The 14,324-nt window shown below is 59.4% G+C and overlaps 1 protein-coding gene across 1 annotated transcript in view; it reads right to left on the reverse strand.

The window, feature by feature from the left end:
• The window catches only part of Xylt1 (xylosyltransferase 1), a 61,780-nt gene that overhangs the window by 46,553 nt on the left and 903 nt on the right, over positions 1 to 14,324 (reverse strand). Inside the window, exon 3 of the mRNA XM_078024735.1 lies at positions 12,798 to 13,000. Within this exon, the coding sequence (XP_077880861.1) occupies positions 12,798 to 13,000 (203 nt within the window). The remainder of the gene's footprint in view (positions 1 to 12,797; positions 13,001 to 14,324) is intronic.

The following is a 14,324-nucleotide window of genomic DNA, read 5'->3' on the forward strand; positions in this document are numbered from 1 at the left end:
CTGGGCAGCATTGGCGCCCTCTGAACACAGGCAACCTGGATTATCCCCCTAACACGCCTTGTCCACGTAGCTTCTTTTCATTTGCTGCCTGAGTTCTATGCTCTCCTACCTCAGGACCTTTGCACACACAGCCTCCTTGGCCTGGAGACCTCATCTTCCGTCCCTTTTTTTCATTCGAGTTAATTTCCCCTTTTGTTCAATCTCAGCTCAGAGGTGCTTCTCCAGGGAAGTCTCTCTGGCCTCTTAGAAGAGAAGAGGTGCTATGCAGGTTATTTTCCGGCACGAGACGCAGGTAAATTTCCTTCCTAATAGTTCCATGAAGGTGTGATTATTCAATGGCCTAATCAGTACGTTCCTCAACGCTGACCGGTTAGATGGCTGAGTGAATCAATCCGTCCGTCCTGAGACCCTAAAGCTGAGATTTCACTGAGACCCATTTTGTGATCATCGCGTTGGTTAAAATTTTCTCTCCCTCTTTAAAAGGACAATTTGGCAGACTCCTGAGACAAATGGCGGCGGGGGGGGGGGGGCACATATCTAGGCAAGATGTTGGTGGGGAACCGGACCTACGGGATCAGCCAGATTTGCAGAACAGAACAGGGGCCCAAGTGCGGTCACTCTGGGAAATCTTGGAGAATTAGCAGGCATTAAGGCATTAGCTGGTGACTTGCCTGGCCAGTCACGGGAAGATGCTCGTGTGTGTGTGTGTGTGCGTGTGTGTGTGTGTGTGCGCGCGCGCGCGCGTCGGGGAAGCAGAGCTCTCGGGTAAGGGCTGAAACCAATGAGTCTTGAGACTCAGTGTCATTAACCTTTTGGATTCAGATTGAGGAAGGTGTGCAGGCTGGGGACCGGGCCAGCGAGCACAGGTATTAGGCAGAGAAGGCCAAGCGGGCGGTAGGAACACAGGCTCCAGGGAGCGGAGGAGGCTCCAGTGCTGGGCAACCCAGCAAGTGGCCTGTCTCCTCTTGGTGGGCCCCGGGCAGGCAGGCCGGTGTGGGGACAGCGTCTCACGGTGCTGCTCCTCAGCCAGGGACTGGGACGGTAAAGGGAGCCTGAGGTCCTCTGTGGGGTTCAGCTGCCCTGGCTGGAGGGAGGCCACAGGCCCTGGGAATCAGGACCGCAGTCCTCTGTCCAGGGTCCTGAATTCTGAGCCCCTGTGGGGACCCCAAGCTGGTACCAGGGTGGACAGAAACCACTTGGGTAACGTAGGAAAGGCCACACCTAGAAAGAGGGCAGGTGGGTCAGAAGCGGAGTGGGCAGAGACCGTGCTGTGTGTGCTGGCCTGGCCACTCTGTGCCACGCCAAGAGCTGGTGGACGGTCTGGCGCAGGGGTCCGCCAACCAGGGCCTGTGTCCACGTTTCCAGGGGCACGGGAAGCCCCGCCCACGTGCTCATCCATGACTCCCCCCGGGCTGTCACCCCAGCGCCGGGGATTCATGGTGACAAAACTCCACGGCCCACCAAGCTGGAGACAATCACCCTCTGTCCCCTTGTCCAAATGCTCGCCATCGGGCTGGGGCTGGGGCTCGGTGGCAGAGCACTCGCCTAGCACGTGCCAGGCGCTGGGTTCCATCCTCAGCACCGCGTAAAAATAAATAGGTAAAATAAAGGTCTCGGGTCCGTTCACAACTAAAAATACTAAGGGGAGAAAAGCCTGCCCTCCCCACATCTAACCGGATCTTTATTTGGCTTGTTCCTGCACTTGCCCCACGGCTGTCTGGGAGGTCCACCTCATCAAGTGACTTCCTGGCCCACCCTGTGCGCCCCCTGGGATGTGACTTTCTCGACACCTTTGTACCCAACACGTTCCCCATCAGCTCACCCTTACGGCTGTGTCCCCACCGCCCAGCTGGTCTGCATACAGTAGGTGCCCCATAAAGGCATGTGGGATGACCAAAGAGTGACCCAACCCCTGCATAATGACTTTGTAAAAAATTTCTTATTGAAATCGACTATTTTTAAAGAGAAAGCTTCGGCTCCCGAAAGCCAGGGTTGTTGGTCGACGCAGGGAGACGCTGGTATCTCCAGTAACTGGCCTGCGCGTCCCGTCTAGGCGTCTTGGGTGCGAGACAGCGGCCCAGGGGTCATACTGGAGGATCCCTGGCTTATTGTCAAGGACATGCGTGGGTTTGCATCGGGGTGCATCGGGTCCCTCCTCCCATCAGTGGGGCTGGTAAAGGTCCCCCTCACCAGGTGGCCCAGAGAGGGAGCGAGACCCCGAGGAGCACTTACCTCTCTGCACACGCTCAGAGCTGGGGAGCCGTGGCGGGGACCTTTGCCTGTGACAAAGCCGCTCCCCTTAGTGCTGCGACCTTGCTCTGGATGAAACCCATCGGGGACAGGGTCTCTGCCGCTGAGTGGTTCCCAGCACCCTGGCGAAGCCATTTGGATTCATGGGACTCTTTAGCGGTAGGTGACCGAGGAGAATGCGTTGTTCAGAGCGACTTGTTAGGAACGTCCCCAGGGTGGCAAACTTTTAGACAAAGATTGACTCTGTAATCAAAACCCGCTTGGCCTCCAGCCAGATCCGCGCATCCCAGGAGCACAGTTATATTGAGAAGGGGTGGCGACGTCCGCGCCCCGGGCTTGCTCCGCCGCGTAATGTTGACGGATGGGCACCATTAAAGCCGCGCCAAGGAGGAGCCTCCCTGGAGGAGGGAGGACCGGGAGGCAGTGGCTCTTAGGGGCACAATCTCTAATTCTTTCTTAGCAAGGAGACCAAGCACCCGTGTGACACTGCACGTCACCGTCACCCTGGGGAGAGTGGCCAGCACCGCCCGTGGCCTCCTGTGGCCTGGTCTCCACTGGGCGATGGGCCGGTGGTGTTATGGGTAATGGGCCGAAGCCAGGATCCAGGTCCCAGCCCCTCCATCTGGACCAGGGCAGCTGTGGCGGGAGGAGGCAGGGGGCAGGTCTGAGGAGCGGTGGACGGGCACTTTGCTCTCAGCCTTGGCTTCTATGCCATGACCATTCCCACACCAGGCACCCATAGGGGTCTCCGTCACTGCCTAGGGCCAGCGGGGTGGTCAGCGGCTTGCTGCTTGGATCTGGGGAGAGGCTGGGGGGTGAGGTCCGTGGGCAAGTCAGTGGTCCCATTGGGAATTGGAGGAAGCTTCCCACTGGGAATTTCAGGGAGATGGCAGCTGCTCTGATTCCAGGGCAAGAGGAGAGAGGGACATGGGAAGGTCAGCACTGCCCCCCCACTGGCCAGGCCGGCAGCGAGGAAGACGAGGGGCCACGGCGGGGCCTCAGGGGCAGATGAGATGGCGGAGCTCCTGGCAGTCCCCTCCTCACTCCCATAGCCGCGGGTTTCCTGAGAGCCACGTCCTCTACCTGTGTTAGTATTAGTTCCAGGGTGTGGAGGGATAAATATGAGACGGGGGGAGTAAAGAAACTGACCCCCAAAAGGCCAGACCAAGGTTTTATCTTTTGGTCTAAAATGCGTGGCCCCGCAGGGTCTCCAGATCCCGCCACCACGACGATCGTCATCCTCCAGACGACTCAGGTCACTCCGCCAGCTCTTCTCGTGCCCAGTGGCAGGCTGAGCATCCTGTCCTGGTGCTGGGGGAGGGAGAGGGAGACGGCGGGGAGCAGAGGCCTGAGCTGCCCTGCTGGTCCGGCTGGGTGTCGGAGCGCTGGACTGGTCAGCAGCACAGCTCAGTGACAGCCCCCGTCGTCCTGCCCCTCTGACAGGCAAGGAACCCGAGGCTCAGAAAGCTCAGCTTCCCTTGTCTTGGGAGCCTGCAGCTGGGGGAGGGTGGGGAGGCCCATTTGTCAGCCCAGGTGACCCTAACGAGGGCCTGCAGGTGACCCTAACGAGGTCCTGCAGGTGACCCTAATGAGGTCCTGCAGGTGACCCTAACGAGGTCCTGCAGGTGATCCTAACGAGGTCCTGCAGGCTGGGCGGCCTCAACAGAGAGTTTTCTCATAACCTCGGAGACGGAGGTTCAGGATGGAGGTGTTGGCCAATTTGCTTGCTAGTGAAGGCGCTCTTCCACATGGTCACCTTCTGGCTGGGTCCTCGAATGACAGAGAGGAGGGAAGATGGTTGGCATTTCTTTTCCCGAGGACCAGGCTGCCCCCTCACCCTCCTAGCGGATCTTAGGGAGACCCACTTCCGCCCACAGCGACATTTCCAATCCAGGTCAGGCTGACGTGGCGTGGCTTGTCCCCGCCCTGGTGGAATGAATCCACGATGGTGCAGAAGTGCCCGCACGGTTTTGGTTTTGCTTGGAAACGATCCCAGGTCTTTGGGGAAACGGCCTCCATTCACTGCTCCTTAGGTGTGAGGCTAATATGTAAATGAGTGAGAGTCCCATCGGCCATCGGCCAGTCCTACCGGGAGAGGCCTGGGGAGTCCGGGATGCCCAGGGAGCAGGATCAGCGGGGAACGTGAAAGCGTGGCTGTTCCAGCTCATGGGGACAGCTGGTCCCCAGGTCTGTGCTTAGAGCAAACGCATTCATTCAAGTGCCATCTCCCATCAGCCAGAGAGGGAACGAGCCCATCTGGACGTGGCCCAGGCTGGCTGCGGTGGCCACGTGGTGGGGTTGGTGGTCTCGTGTGATGGGTGTTTCCTCCTGGGGTCTGCTGCTTATGTGGCCTGGTGGCTGGCCCAGAGCAAAGAACGTGGAGCTCGGCGGGCAGCTGGGCCTGTGTTCAAATCCCGGCTCAGCCACGGTCCTGCTGGGTGACCTTGGGCAAGTCATCTGAGCGACTGGCTGCAGGTTAGGGGACGCGGGGTCTCAGGCTACGCATGCCTGCTCCTCTCTTGTTGCTGGACAGCTCTTGCCTCCTGGGTTCTCATCCAGATGGAGAACCAAGGGCTGCGATGGGGAGGCCACGGTGGACAGCTTCTTTCTGGAATGATCCAGCAGGTTCACCGGGAGCTGCCGCTGGAGAACTCAGGTGCCCCCGACGGTGAAGAGGGACGCACGGGTTTGAACGCCAGCCCGGATCCCCACCAGCTATGAGACCCCGGCGAAGTCCTTCACTTCTCTCAGCCTCGTTTTCTTCACCTGTGAAATGGGCTGAAGTGAGAGGTTCGACCATCTGAGGCGGCCACAGGGTGACGCTGGATAATGACTCAGGAGTGTTGGGCACTATGAAGTGCTCCTGGAGAGTGGCAGCTCCTAGGGGCTTCCCAGGCATCTACTGTGGAGGCTACTACTGACCACTGACCGTGCTGGGTCATGGCGGCACATGTGGCAAGGGAGAGGAAATAAAGAATTTTTCCAAACTCCAGAGTTTCTGTTTGTACACAGAATGTTTGCACCTTAACTTTGTCCCTTGGGCTCATGCAAATCCCTGCCATCATCCCTACAGAAAGGTAGGGACACACTCCCTGCCCCCTGGACCTCCGAGCTGGCTGCCTCTCCAGAGCGCACCTGGAAACAGTCCCCACCTGGGCTGGGTGGGGCGGGCGGGCAGCAAGCAACGTGCTCTAGGGTGTGGACCACCCCGAGCTCCCGTCCAGATTCCCAGGAGGCCCTCGGGGCCCCAGCGCACCCCAGCCCTCTCCCGTCTGCGGGTGGCAGAGCCACGGGGAAAAGAAGGCTCGGCTCTGCCCACAGCAAACGCGCTCCGTGCAGAGGGGAAGGTGCCCGGGCTGGAAATGTCCCACCCCCGGCCAGGGAGCTGTGGCCAGGAGGACAGGGGACTGTGCCATCCGGGGAGCGAGGAATTAGGTAAGAAAACACTTTCAAAATCCATCGTCAACCCGGGATCTGGTGGGACCTTTGGCCGAGGGTGGAGGCCCGTCTGGCTCTCTCTTCTTCTGGTAAAAGGGAGTGAATCCTTTCTAAATGGAGCACTCCACTCCATTTCCAGAAGGTTCTCTCTGCCAGCTCGGGTCTGGAACGCTGCCCGCCTCCCCAGGGGACCTCAGCCAGCTGCAGTTGATAAGAGGCCGAAGGAACAAGCTGAGGCGCTGTCTCCGCCCTCTGGAGTCCGATGTCCCTCTGGACCACAGGACACAGGACTCGAGAGAGAACAGGACCCCCGCGAAAGCGAGGGATCCAAAGCCAGCAGACAGCATGGCGGGGGCCTTGGAGGGGGACGGCGGCATCCTTGGGTGAAGAGGGCCTGCCTTTTGTTCTGGGCCTTTCACACGGATCTTGGGAACTCCTCTGTATTTTTCCAGAATCTTCCCTCCTGACCTCTGTGAGCCAGGACGGCCTTCTACACCCATGGGACCACGTGTGGCTGGCCCTCCGAGGGACCTGCATGCTCCCCTCTGCATTTCGTGGCCACTCCAGCCCCATGCATTTGTCCCGCGGCTGTTCGGGGTCAGTCTTGGCCTTGGGGGACATACAGAGCCGCCTGACCTGGCACAGAGCTCGAGAGAGAGACCCGTGCGCTTTAGCAGGAGCCGGAGCTGCTGTCAGCCTGAGGAGCACCAGGCCCGAGGACGTGTTTATTTTGTTACAAGATGCAAACAGAACGGCTAACGGCATAATTATCGGCCTGTTTTCCCAGTTCCCGGAGCTGCGGTGGCCGGAGCAGGTGCGCCCTGCTGACTCCCGCAGGATCTGGGGGGAGCTTCCGGGATGACTCCGTCCCTAGGGCCTGGGGTCTCAGGAGAGGGCGGGCATCGAGGGCGCCTCCATGCAGAGGTGGTTTGGAAGCAGAGGTGGCCGCGCCCCATGACCTGGGTTTCGGTCTCAGATGTGACCTCCCGCCCGGGGCTGCGGCTGAAGCTGACTACTGCCCAATGGGGCAGGGAAGTCCTGCGCTCCTCTAACCCTGTGACGAATCTCTCTGTCTGTCTCTCTGTCTGTCTGTCTCTCTCTCTCCCCCTCTTTACCAGCGAGTGGTCTTCAGGCCTCCAGGACGTATTTTAACTCCGTGGGCAGCTTCGCGTCGGTTGAGGTTCTCGCCACCCACGAGGCGTCTGCGTCCCCCGGCTGAGAGGAGAACCACGCAGACCCTGGTTTTGATTTGGCCTTTGTTGTAGTTGGCAGATGCTCAGGAAGTGGCCTGGCAGAAGCTCTGGACTATTTCCAGGGTCTGGCTCAGGCAGTGTCCACTCGGGGACACTGACGGCTCAGGCAGAGGCCATCCTTGCAGGGTTGGGTGAGGTGACGAGGTCGGATCTGGGGGTCGGGGACAGACTGCACATGGGAGAGATGCCAGCATCACCACTGGAACGTGCCAGGTCAGGTGCCCAAGTTCCGGGCTGCTTGGGCCCCTGCAGGAAGGCTCTGCGGGTCTCCTGACCAAGGCTCTCTGCACAGTTGTGGGCTCCGGTCCCCGAGCAGACGGCGGCTGCCTGGCTGTGTGGGACTCTGGGACCGACTGGCTGCGTGGATTCTGCAAGTTCAGTGTGGCTCCTGGGATGCCCGCCTTTGCCAGGCTGGAAGAGGACAGCCGGGCCTGGTTCCGGGTCAGTAGGAGCTGCACCCTCTGACTGGCCTCCCCCTCCCATTTGGGTCCCTGCCCAACTTTTCTCCCATGACCACCAAAATGATCTCTCAGTCATGCCATAGGATTACTTGCTCTTAAACCTCACAACTCAGCCGGGCGCACGCCTGTCATCCCAGTGGCTCGGGAGGCTGAGGCAGGAGGATGGCGAGTTCAAAGCCAGCCTCAGCAAAAGCGAGGCCCTGAACAACTCAGCAAGACCTTGTCTCTAAATAAAATGCAAAAATAGGTCTGGGATGGGGCTCAGTGGTCAAGTGTTCCCAAGTTCAGTCCCTGGTCCCCGCCCCCACCAAGCAAACAAACAAAATAAAACCCCAAACAAAACCTCACGCTCGCTCCTGGGCCAAGGCGTCAACCATCAGCACGGATCTAAAGTCCCCGCGAGGCTGGCCTTACCTGTCTCACCTGCAGGAAGGCAGCCACATCCTCCAATATGCCAAGGCCCCTACTGCCCCCAGGCCTTTGTCCATGGTACCCGCTCCTCCGGGAACACCTTTCCTGGCACCCCAGGTCCCACGCTGCTCCTTGGGGGGACCGCCCACACCCCAGCCAGGTGAGACTCACTTCCAGGGCTCAGGGCTCCCCCGTCCCCTTCGGAGCGCCCGCCTCCTTTGCAATGGTACCTTCAGCCCCGAGCAGGAGATCAGTCAGCGGAGGGAAGTCAGAGGGAGCCCTGGCTCCTGAAGTCACCACCCCGTGCGCACCCCGTCACCCGACCCTGCCCATGACGTCATGGGGCTGAGCTAATGATGCTCTGCGCGGGTCCAAACCAACCAACAGGGCCAAGTGCATCTGGCCTCATTCCCTCCTGTCCCCGTGAGTAGAACACACTGAGCAAAATCCTCAGGCGCTGGAGCCAGGACCCGGAGTTTGGAAACATCCGTTCCCGTCCATGACCAGCTCCAGTCAGAGCCTCCCTGGGCCGGGCAGCGTCCACAGCAGGGCGGCGAGGCCGGGGGTCTTCCAACACGCTTCCCGTGAGCCTTCCAGATACGGGAAACCCTCCCTGACCACAGAGGCACTGGGGCCTTCCGTCCTGGCCGCCTCACTCTCCTTTCCCACCGTGGAGCGGGAGCTGGGTTCAAGAGCCGTTTGGCCTCTGTTTAAACTCGGTGGAGGGAAGAGGGGGAGCCACTGATATCGGGGATGACGAGGTCCCACCTCGGGGCCCCCACGACCCACTGCCAGAGGACTGGCCAGCGCTCACCCAGCACTTGCTGCACATCCGGCCACCAGGGACGCTGGACGGGCCACAGTCCATTTACCCTCCAGACGGTCTTTTGAGATCAGCACAAAGTCGTGCTCCTTTTAAGGTGGAGAAACTGAGATGCAGGAACCGGCAGCCACTTCTGTCAGGTCACAATGAGTGGGAGAGGGGACTGAAGCGAGGCTCTCTGTGTCCAGGGCCCACCCGAGACTAGGGATCAGTAGACCCGCAGGTCTCTACCACCCGAGAGGGAGAGGCTGGACACTCCCTTAGGGCCACCCGAGAGAGAGGCTGGACGCTCCATTAGGGCCGGGCGGGGGACACTGGAAGGTGGTGTCCAAGCACAGAGCCGCTCAGAGTGGACACCTCGCTGCTTCTGCCCTTGGAGACCCCCTCCCCAACTCCTTGGGGTCTGATCTGGGCATGCCCACCCCTTCCCGAAGGTGCCCAAGTTTGCTCTCCCTCCTGGGATGGGGGAAGGAGTGGAGGGGAAGCCACAGATGGAGCGGCAGATGGGGCTGGAAACCCGGCCGAGTGGCCCAGGATAAAGTCATTCATCTGCAAACTTCGTATGTTTTGGTGCAGGCGGCTCCCGGAGAACAGCGGCCAGAGGCACCAGCCACACCGCGGGCAGGAGGCGCCTCTGGCCCTGAGGCTGGCGGGCAGAATGGCAGGAGAGTGGAACGGGCGGTGGGCAGCACGGCAGCGAGGTCAGGGAGAGGGCCAGCCAGGGCCAGCCAGACCACCGAGGCCCAGCTAAAGAAGTTGTAAACATGGGGAATGTCCCCTGTGGACCAAGGTAGGGAGGACCCATGGTCTGGCCAAGGGTTTCTGGTATCTCGTCCACTGACCTGAGACACCACTTTGGGTGGAGCTTAGATGTAAACAGTTGGTGTGCACTGAGCACCTTCCAAGGGTCGGACACTCTGTGTTTTGTGGTGGTATCTCGATGGGGTTCTCTTGCTCATGGTCACAGCGCAAGCTGCAGAGCGGCCTGGGGTGGGGTCTGGCACGCTTTGTCGTGGACGCTGAGCAGAGCTGGGCACCCCTTGAGTTGAAGCGGCCTCTGTTACGGGCCCGACTTCCAAGCAACACAACCCAGCGCCTCTAGGGGGCAGCAGTGCGCACACCTACCTATACACAGCGCCTCTAGGGGGCAGCAGTGCGCACACCACCTGCGGGGCCTCCACAGGTCTCGGGCAGAATGAGGCCCGGGGTCCCAGGCTGCAATGACCTCTGAAGCTTCCAGTGAAAGTCTGGAGAAGGAGGAGTGTGGGAACCTTGACCCTGGCTCCTCATCCTCAGAGACAACTGTCACCTTGCACCACCTTGCTCTGACATCCCCTGCTGCAGGGTGTCCACTGTCCTGCCCAGCCATGAGCTATCTCAAGGGCCTGGACTGTCCCTTCTGTCTGCTATGCAGCTGGGGACCAGCCAGCCAGTATGAGGCTGCTGATTTTGCCAAGAGATTGACTTCAAGCAGATAGAGTACCGAGGTTGCCGTAGACAGAACTGGTTCTAATCCCTGCTGTGCCATGATTTCACCTCATGACCTGGGCCTCCGTCTGTCCATCTGTAGGACGAGTTTGCTGTGAGGGCTGAAGGAAGGACCGGTCACACTAGGGGCTGTGTGAAGCATTGGGGGGCATTTCTGGACTCAGTCCTTTCCTAGAAGATGGAGAGGAACGTTCTAACCTCCACTCTGTGCGCTCTACCCGTCTCCTCAATTTAACGTATGATGCTCCACCCGTGTTTTAAATTTCTCAAATGCAGTAAGCGCATCTCTGACCCCCACATCAGAAGTGGTGGCTCTCAGCTGGAGGCCACTTGGGCCCCAGGGGGCACTCAGCAATGTCTGCAGATGTGTGGTTTGCACAAGTGGGCAGGGTGTGCTCTTGGCATCTAGTGGGCAGAGACCAGAGATGTTGCCAAACACCCTACAGCGCACAGGACCGCCCCACGACAGAGAATTGTCCATCAGCGAACATCCACAGTGCCATGGCTGGGGAATTCTGGGCTTGAATGATGTCTATTGTTTCCCTGTCAATCAGCCCCTGTTCCTCTGCAGGTCTCAGCTCAAGCTGAACATGGCCACGTCTTTATGGTCTCCTGATTATGCTCCTCCAGCTTTTCTCTACTCAGGCCTCTTCTTCTCTAGGGCCCTAGTTCATCCTGCTGGTGTCTCTCGCATGATTCCACCTTCCTAACTAGGACTCCACGAGGCCGGGGAGAAGTAGAAGCTGTTTCTGTTCACTAAATCCCCAAACAGTGCTTGGCGAAGTGGTTGCTCAATAAATGTTGAATTAATGAAAGTTCATGGTAGGTAGACATGGGTCAGCCATGCTTTATCCCTATTCGTCTATGAACAAAAGGAAACAGGTGTATCTTGTCCAAAACGACCAGAGATTGTGCGTCCCTCTCACTCATCTGGAGTCTCCCAGCAGATGATGGGTGCCCCTGAGCCCAGGTACGGAGAAGGGAGCCGCGGACCACGCTGTGACCTCTGCAGCGAGGTCTTCCTCATACCTGTTCCTCGTCTGGATCCTGACTCCACCATTTCAGGTGGGAGCGTCCTATTGACGTCGTGTTCAAAGACAGTCCTATCTGTGACGCGTGTGTGAAATATTCACAGACGCCGCTGGACGATGCCTCGGATTCACTCAACAGCAACCCAGGGCTGGGCCAGGAGGGTGAGAGTCCTGAGTCAGCGGCCGGCCATGACTGATGGTCGCCGAAACTGGGTGAGGCTCACGGGGTGCTGCTTACGTTACTCTCGTGTGTGTTTGAAAATTGTCCTGATGAAGTTTCTCCTTAGACACCTTTGCCCAATTCTCCAGGGAAGGCAGAATCCTGTGCCCTGTTGCCATGGGCTGCAGGGAGGCCCCCTTCACCCCCAATCCATTTCCTGTGTGACCTGGTCAACAAGAACACGCAAGGAAAAGAGCCGCTTTCTTCTTTGTGTGTGTGTGTGTGGGGGGGGGTACAGGAGATTCAGCTCAGGGGCACCCACCGCTGAGCCCCATCCCCAGCCCTATTGTGTATTTTATTTAGAGACAGGGTCTCACTGAGTTGCTCAGAGCCTCGCTGTTGCTGAGGCTGGCTCTGAACCCGCGATCCTCCTGCCTCAGCCTCCCGATCCGCTGGGCTGACAGGTGTTCCACGGCGCCTGCCCGGGAGCCGCCTTCTTGATTGCAAGCGCAGTTCATTGTCTTGCTTCTCTGTTTCCTTGCTCCATCTCTAGGGAGGTTTTCTTGGCTGATGGTGTCCTTTAAACACCACACGCACAAAGGGACAGCCCTCCTGCCGGCACCTTGGGGCTGCTGGCTGCACCTCCAGCTCCAGGTAACTGTGCCAGCCGAGGGTGGCGGGCGCAGCGCTTCCAGAGATGCCAGAACCTGTCCTTTCAGGTGGGCGCTGCCAGTGGGGGCCGTCAGCTCATCTGTGAAAATTCGGTGGGGGCCCCACGGACCCACCCGTGGGCCTCAGGCAGCCCAAGGACACCCACCATCTGTGGTGCTGCGCGGACCCCGCAGCGACGCCTTCTCCCCTCCCCCCCCCTTGGAGCTCAACACAAAGTCTGACCTTGTCCTTGCTCTGCCCCAAGCTCACGGTGGCGTCCATCTTGCTTGGACTGAGCACGATTTCCAGACCCTCCATGATGGAGCCCCAGTGTCTCTGACCACATGTCCCACCCCAGGGCTCAGCCCTCCCCGCCCGTCACCTGGGCCACTCTCCCTTCTCACTTGGGGACAACCCTGGCTGCTCCATCGCAATCCCGCCCGCCCCTGCCTCTGTTCTCTGCTTCATCTTCCCAACAAACTGTGACCACAGCGTGGGGTCATCCTGCCTACGGTGGACTTCTTTGGTTGGTCTTGGCTGGAGTGGAAGGCCCCCGCGGGCAGGGGTCTCTGTGTCTTCAGCCTGGGACAGAGCTGGGAGGACCCTAGGCTCAGAACTTCTCTCTGGTCCCAGTGAGGGAAGAAGTGCCCGGGGCCCTCAGGTCCAGCCTGCACCCAGGGTGGGGACCTCAGGGAGAGCGCGGGAGGCCCATGGCGTGTCTCCCTGGACAGGAAGCAGACTGCCCGAGCTTCCCAGTGTCCCGGGGAGAGGGGGAGAAAGAGGAAGCAGGACACCAGACCAGGCTGGCCCCGGGGCCACCGGCCGCCTTACCTGATGGGGTAGTCGGCCGCGCTGAGGTTGATGAAGAAGTCCCAGGGCCAGTCGGTCATCTCCAGCAGGTCCCGCATGCTCTGCAGGTAGGTGGCCAGGAGGCTGGCTCCGCCCCAGATGGTGGCCATCCTCCAGGGGGTGACGCGGACGTTGCCGTACTGCCCGGCGAACTGCAGCACTTGCCGGTGCAGGTAGTTAGAGCGCTTGGCCCAGGAGAGAAAGGTGACATTCAGCTGCCCGGAAAGGGCCCGACGCCAGGCAGGCTGGACACCCCCCGCCCAGGCCCGCTCTGCTCCTCCCCCCTGGCCCCTGATGTCTGGATGCAGGAGACTCGGCCAAGCCACCGATCCCGGCCGGGGTCTCCCTGCACCTCTCTGCCCTTCTATTCACTGGAAATTTGGCCTCGAGCCCTGGGCTGGCAGGGTCTGGGGCTCTGCATTGGTACTTGTGACTTGTATGGACTCTGCACGCGTCCTGCCCACTGTGGCCCTCCCTCACCCTCTCCCTGCTCTGCTAGGAGCAGATCTTGGCCATGAGACCGCCCCTTTGCCATCTGGCCTCATCTGCCGCCAACGGAAACTCCCGGGCCAGGAGAGCTCCCAGTGAGCACGTGGCCCACCGGCTTTGTCAATAAAGCTTTATCGGCACACGGCCACGCCCATTTGTCCACATGTTTTCTGTGGCTGCTTTCCCGCCACCAGGGCAGAGCCGGGCGGCTGAGGCACAGAGCGTGTGGGTCACGAAGCCGGAATCATTTATGACCTGGACTTTTCTAGAAAAGGTGGGCCCACTCTGGCTACCAGGTCTGCGAGGCAGGGGGAGGCGCTGGGCAGGAGAAGAGGTAGGAGGACCACAGAGCTGACCTGGAGGAGGAGGCGACCCAGCATCCATTTCAAAAAAACTAGTAGAAGAGACGGGGCTGGGCTGGGGCTCCGGGGTAGAGCCCCTGTCTGGCATGTATGAGGCCCTGGGTTCAATTCTCAGCATCACATATAAATAAATAAAATAAAGGTCCACTGACAAGGAAAAACTATCAAAAATAGAAGACCCTGATGATGTCACCACCCCAGAGAAATGACAGGCATTTCAGGCAACAGATACGTCATTTCTCGGAACAGGCTGGGTGCGGCACGTATGCATATGTTGGCATGTCATACGGCACCCCATCAATCTGTGTAATCATCATGTGTCAATCAAGAGTAAAAAATAGCTGGGTGGGGGCGCACGTCTGTCATCCCAGCGGCTCCGGAGGCTGAGGCAGGAGGATCGCGAGCTCAAAGCCAGCCTCAGCAACAGCGAGGCGCTCAGCCACTCAGTGAGACCCTGTCTCTAAGTAAAATTACAAAACCGGGCTGGGGATGGGGCTCGGTGGTTCAGCGCCCCCGAGTTCAATCCCTGGTGCCCACTGCCAAAATAAAAATAAACAAAAAAGAAAGAAAGAAAGAAACAATGTTTATGGAGAAAGTCAGAAGCCTTAGCTGGTAACTCTGAAACCACATGCTGGTCAGCCTCTGCGCCTTAGCCAGG

The sequence above is a fragment of the Ictidomys tridecemlineatus genome, chromosome 10, assembly GCF_052094955.1.
Source record: "Ictidomys tridecemlineatus isolate mIctTri1 chromosome 10, mIctTri1.hap1, whole genome shotgun sequence".
NCBI lineage: Eukaryota > Metazoa > Chordata > Mammalia > Rodentia > Sciuridae > Ictidomys > Ictidomys tridecemlineatus.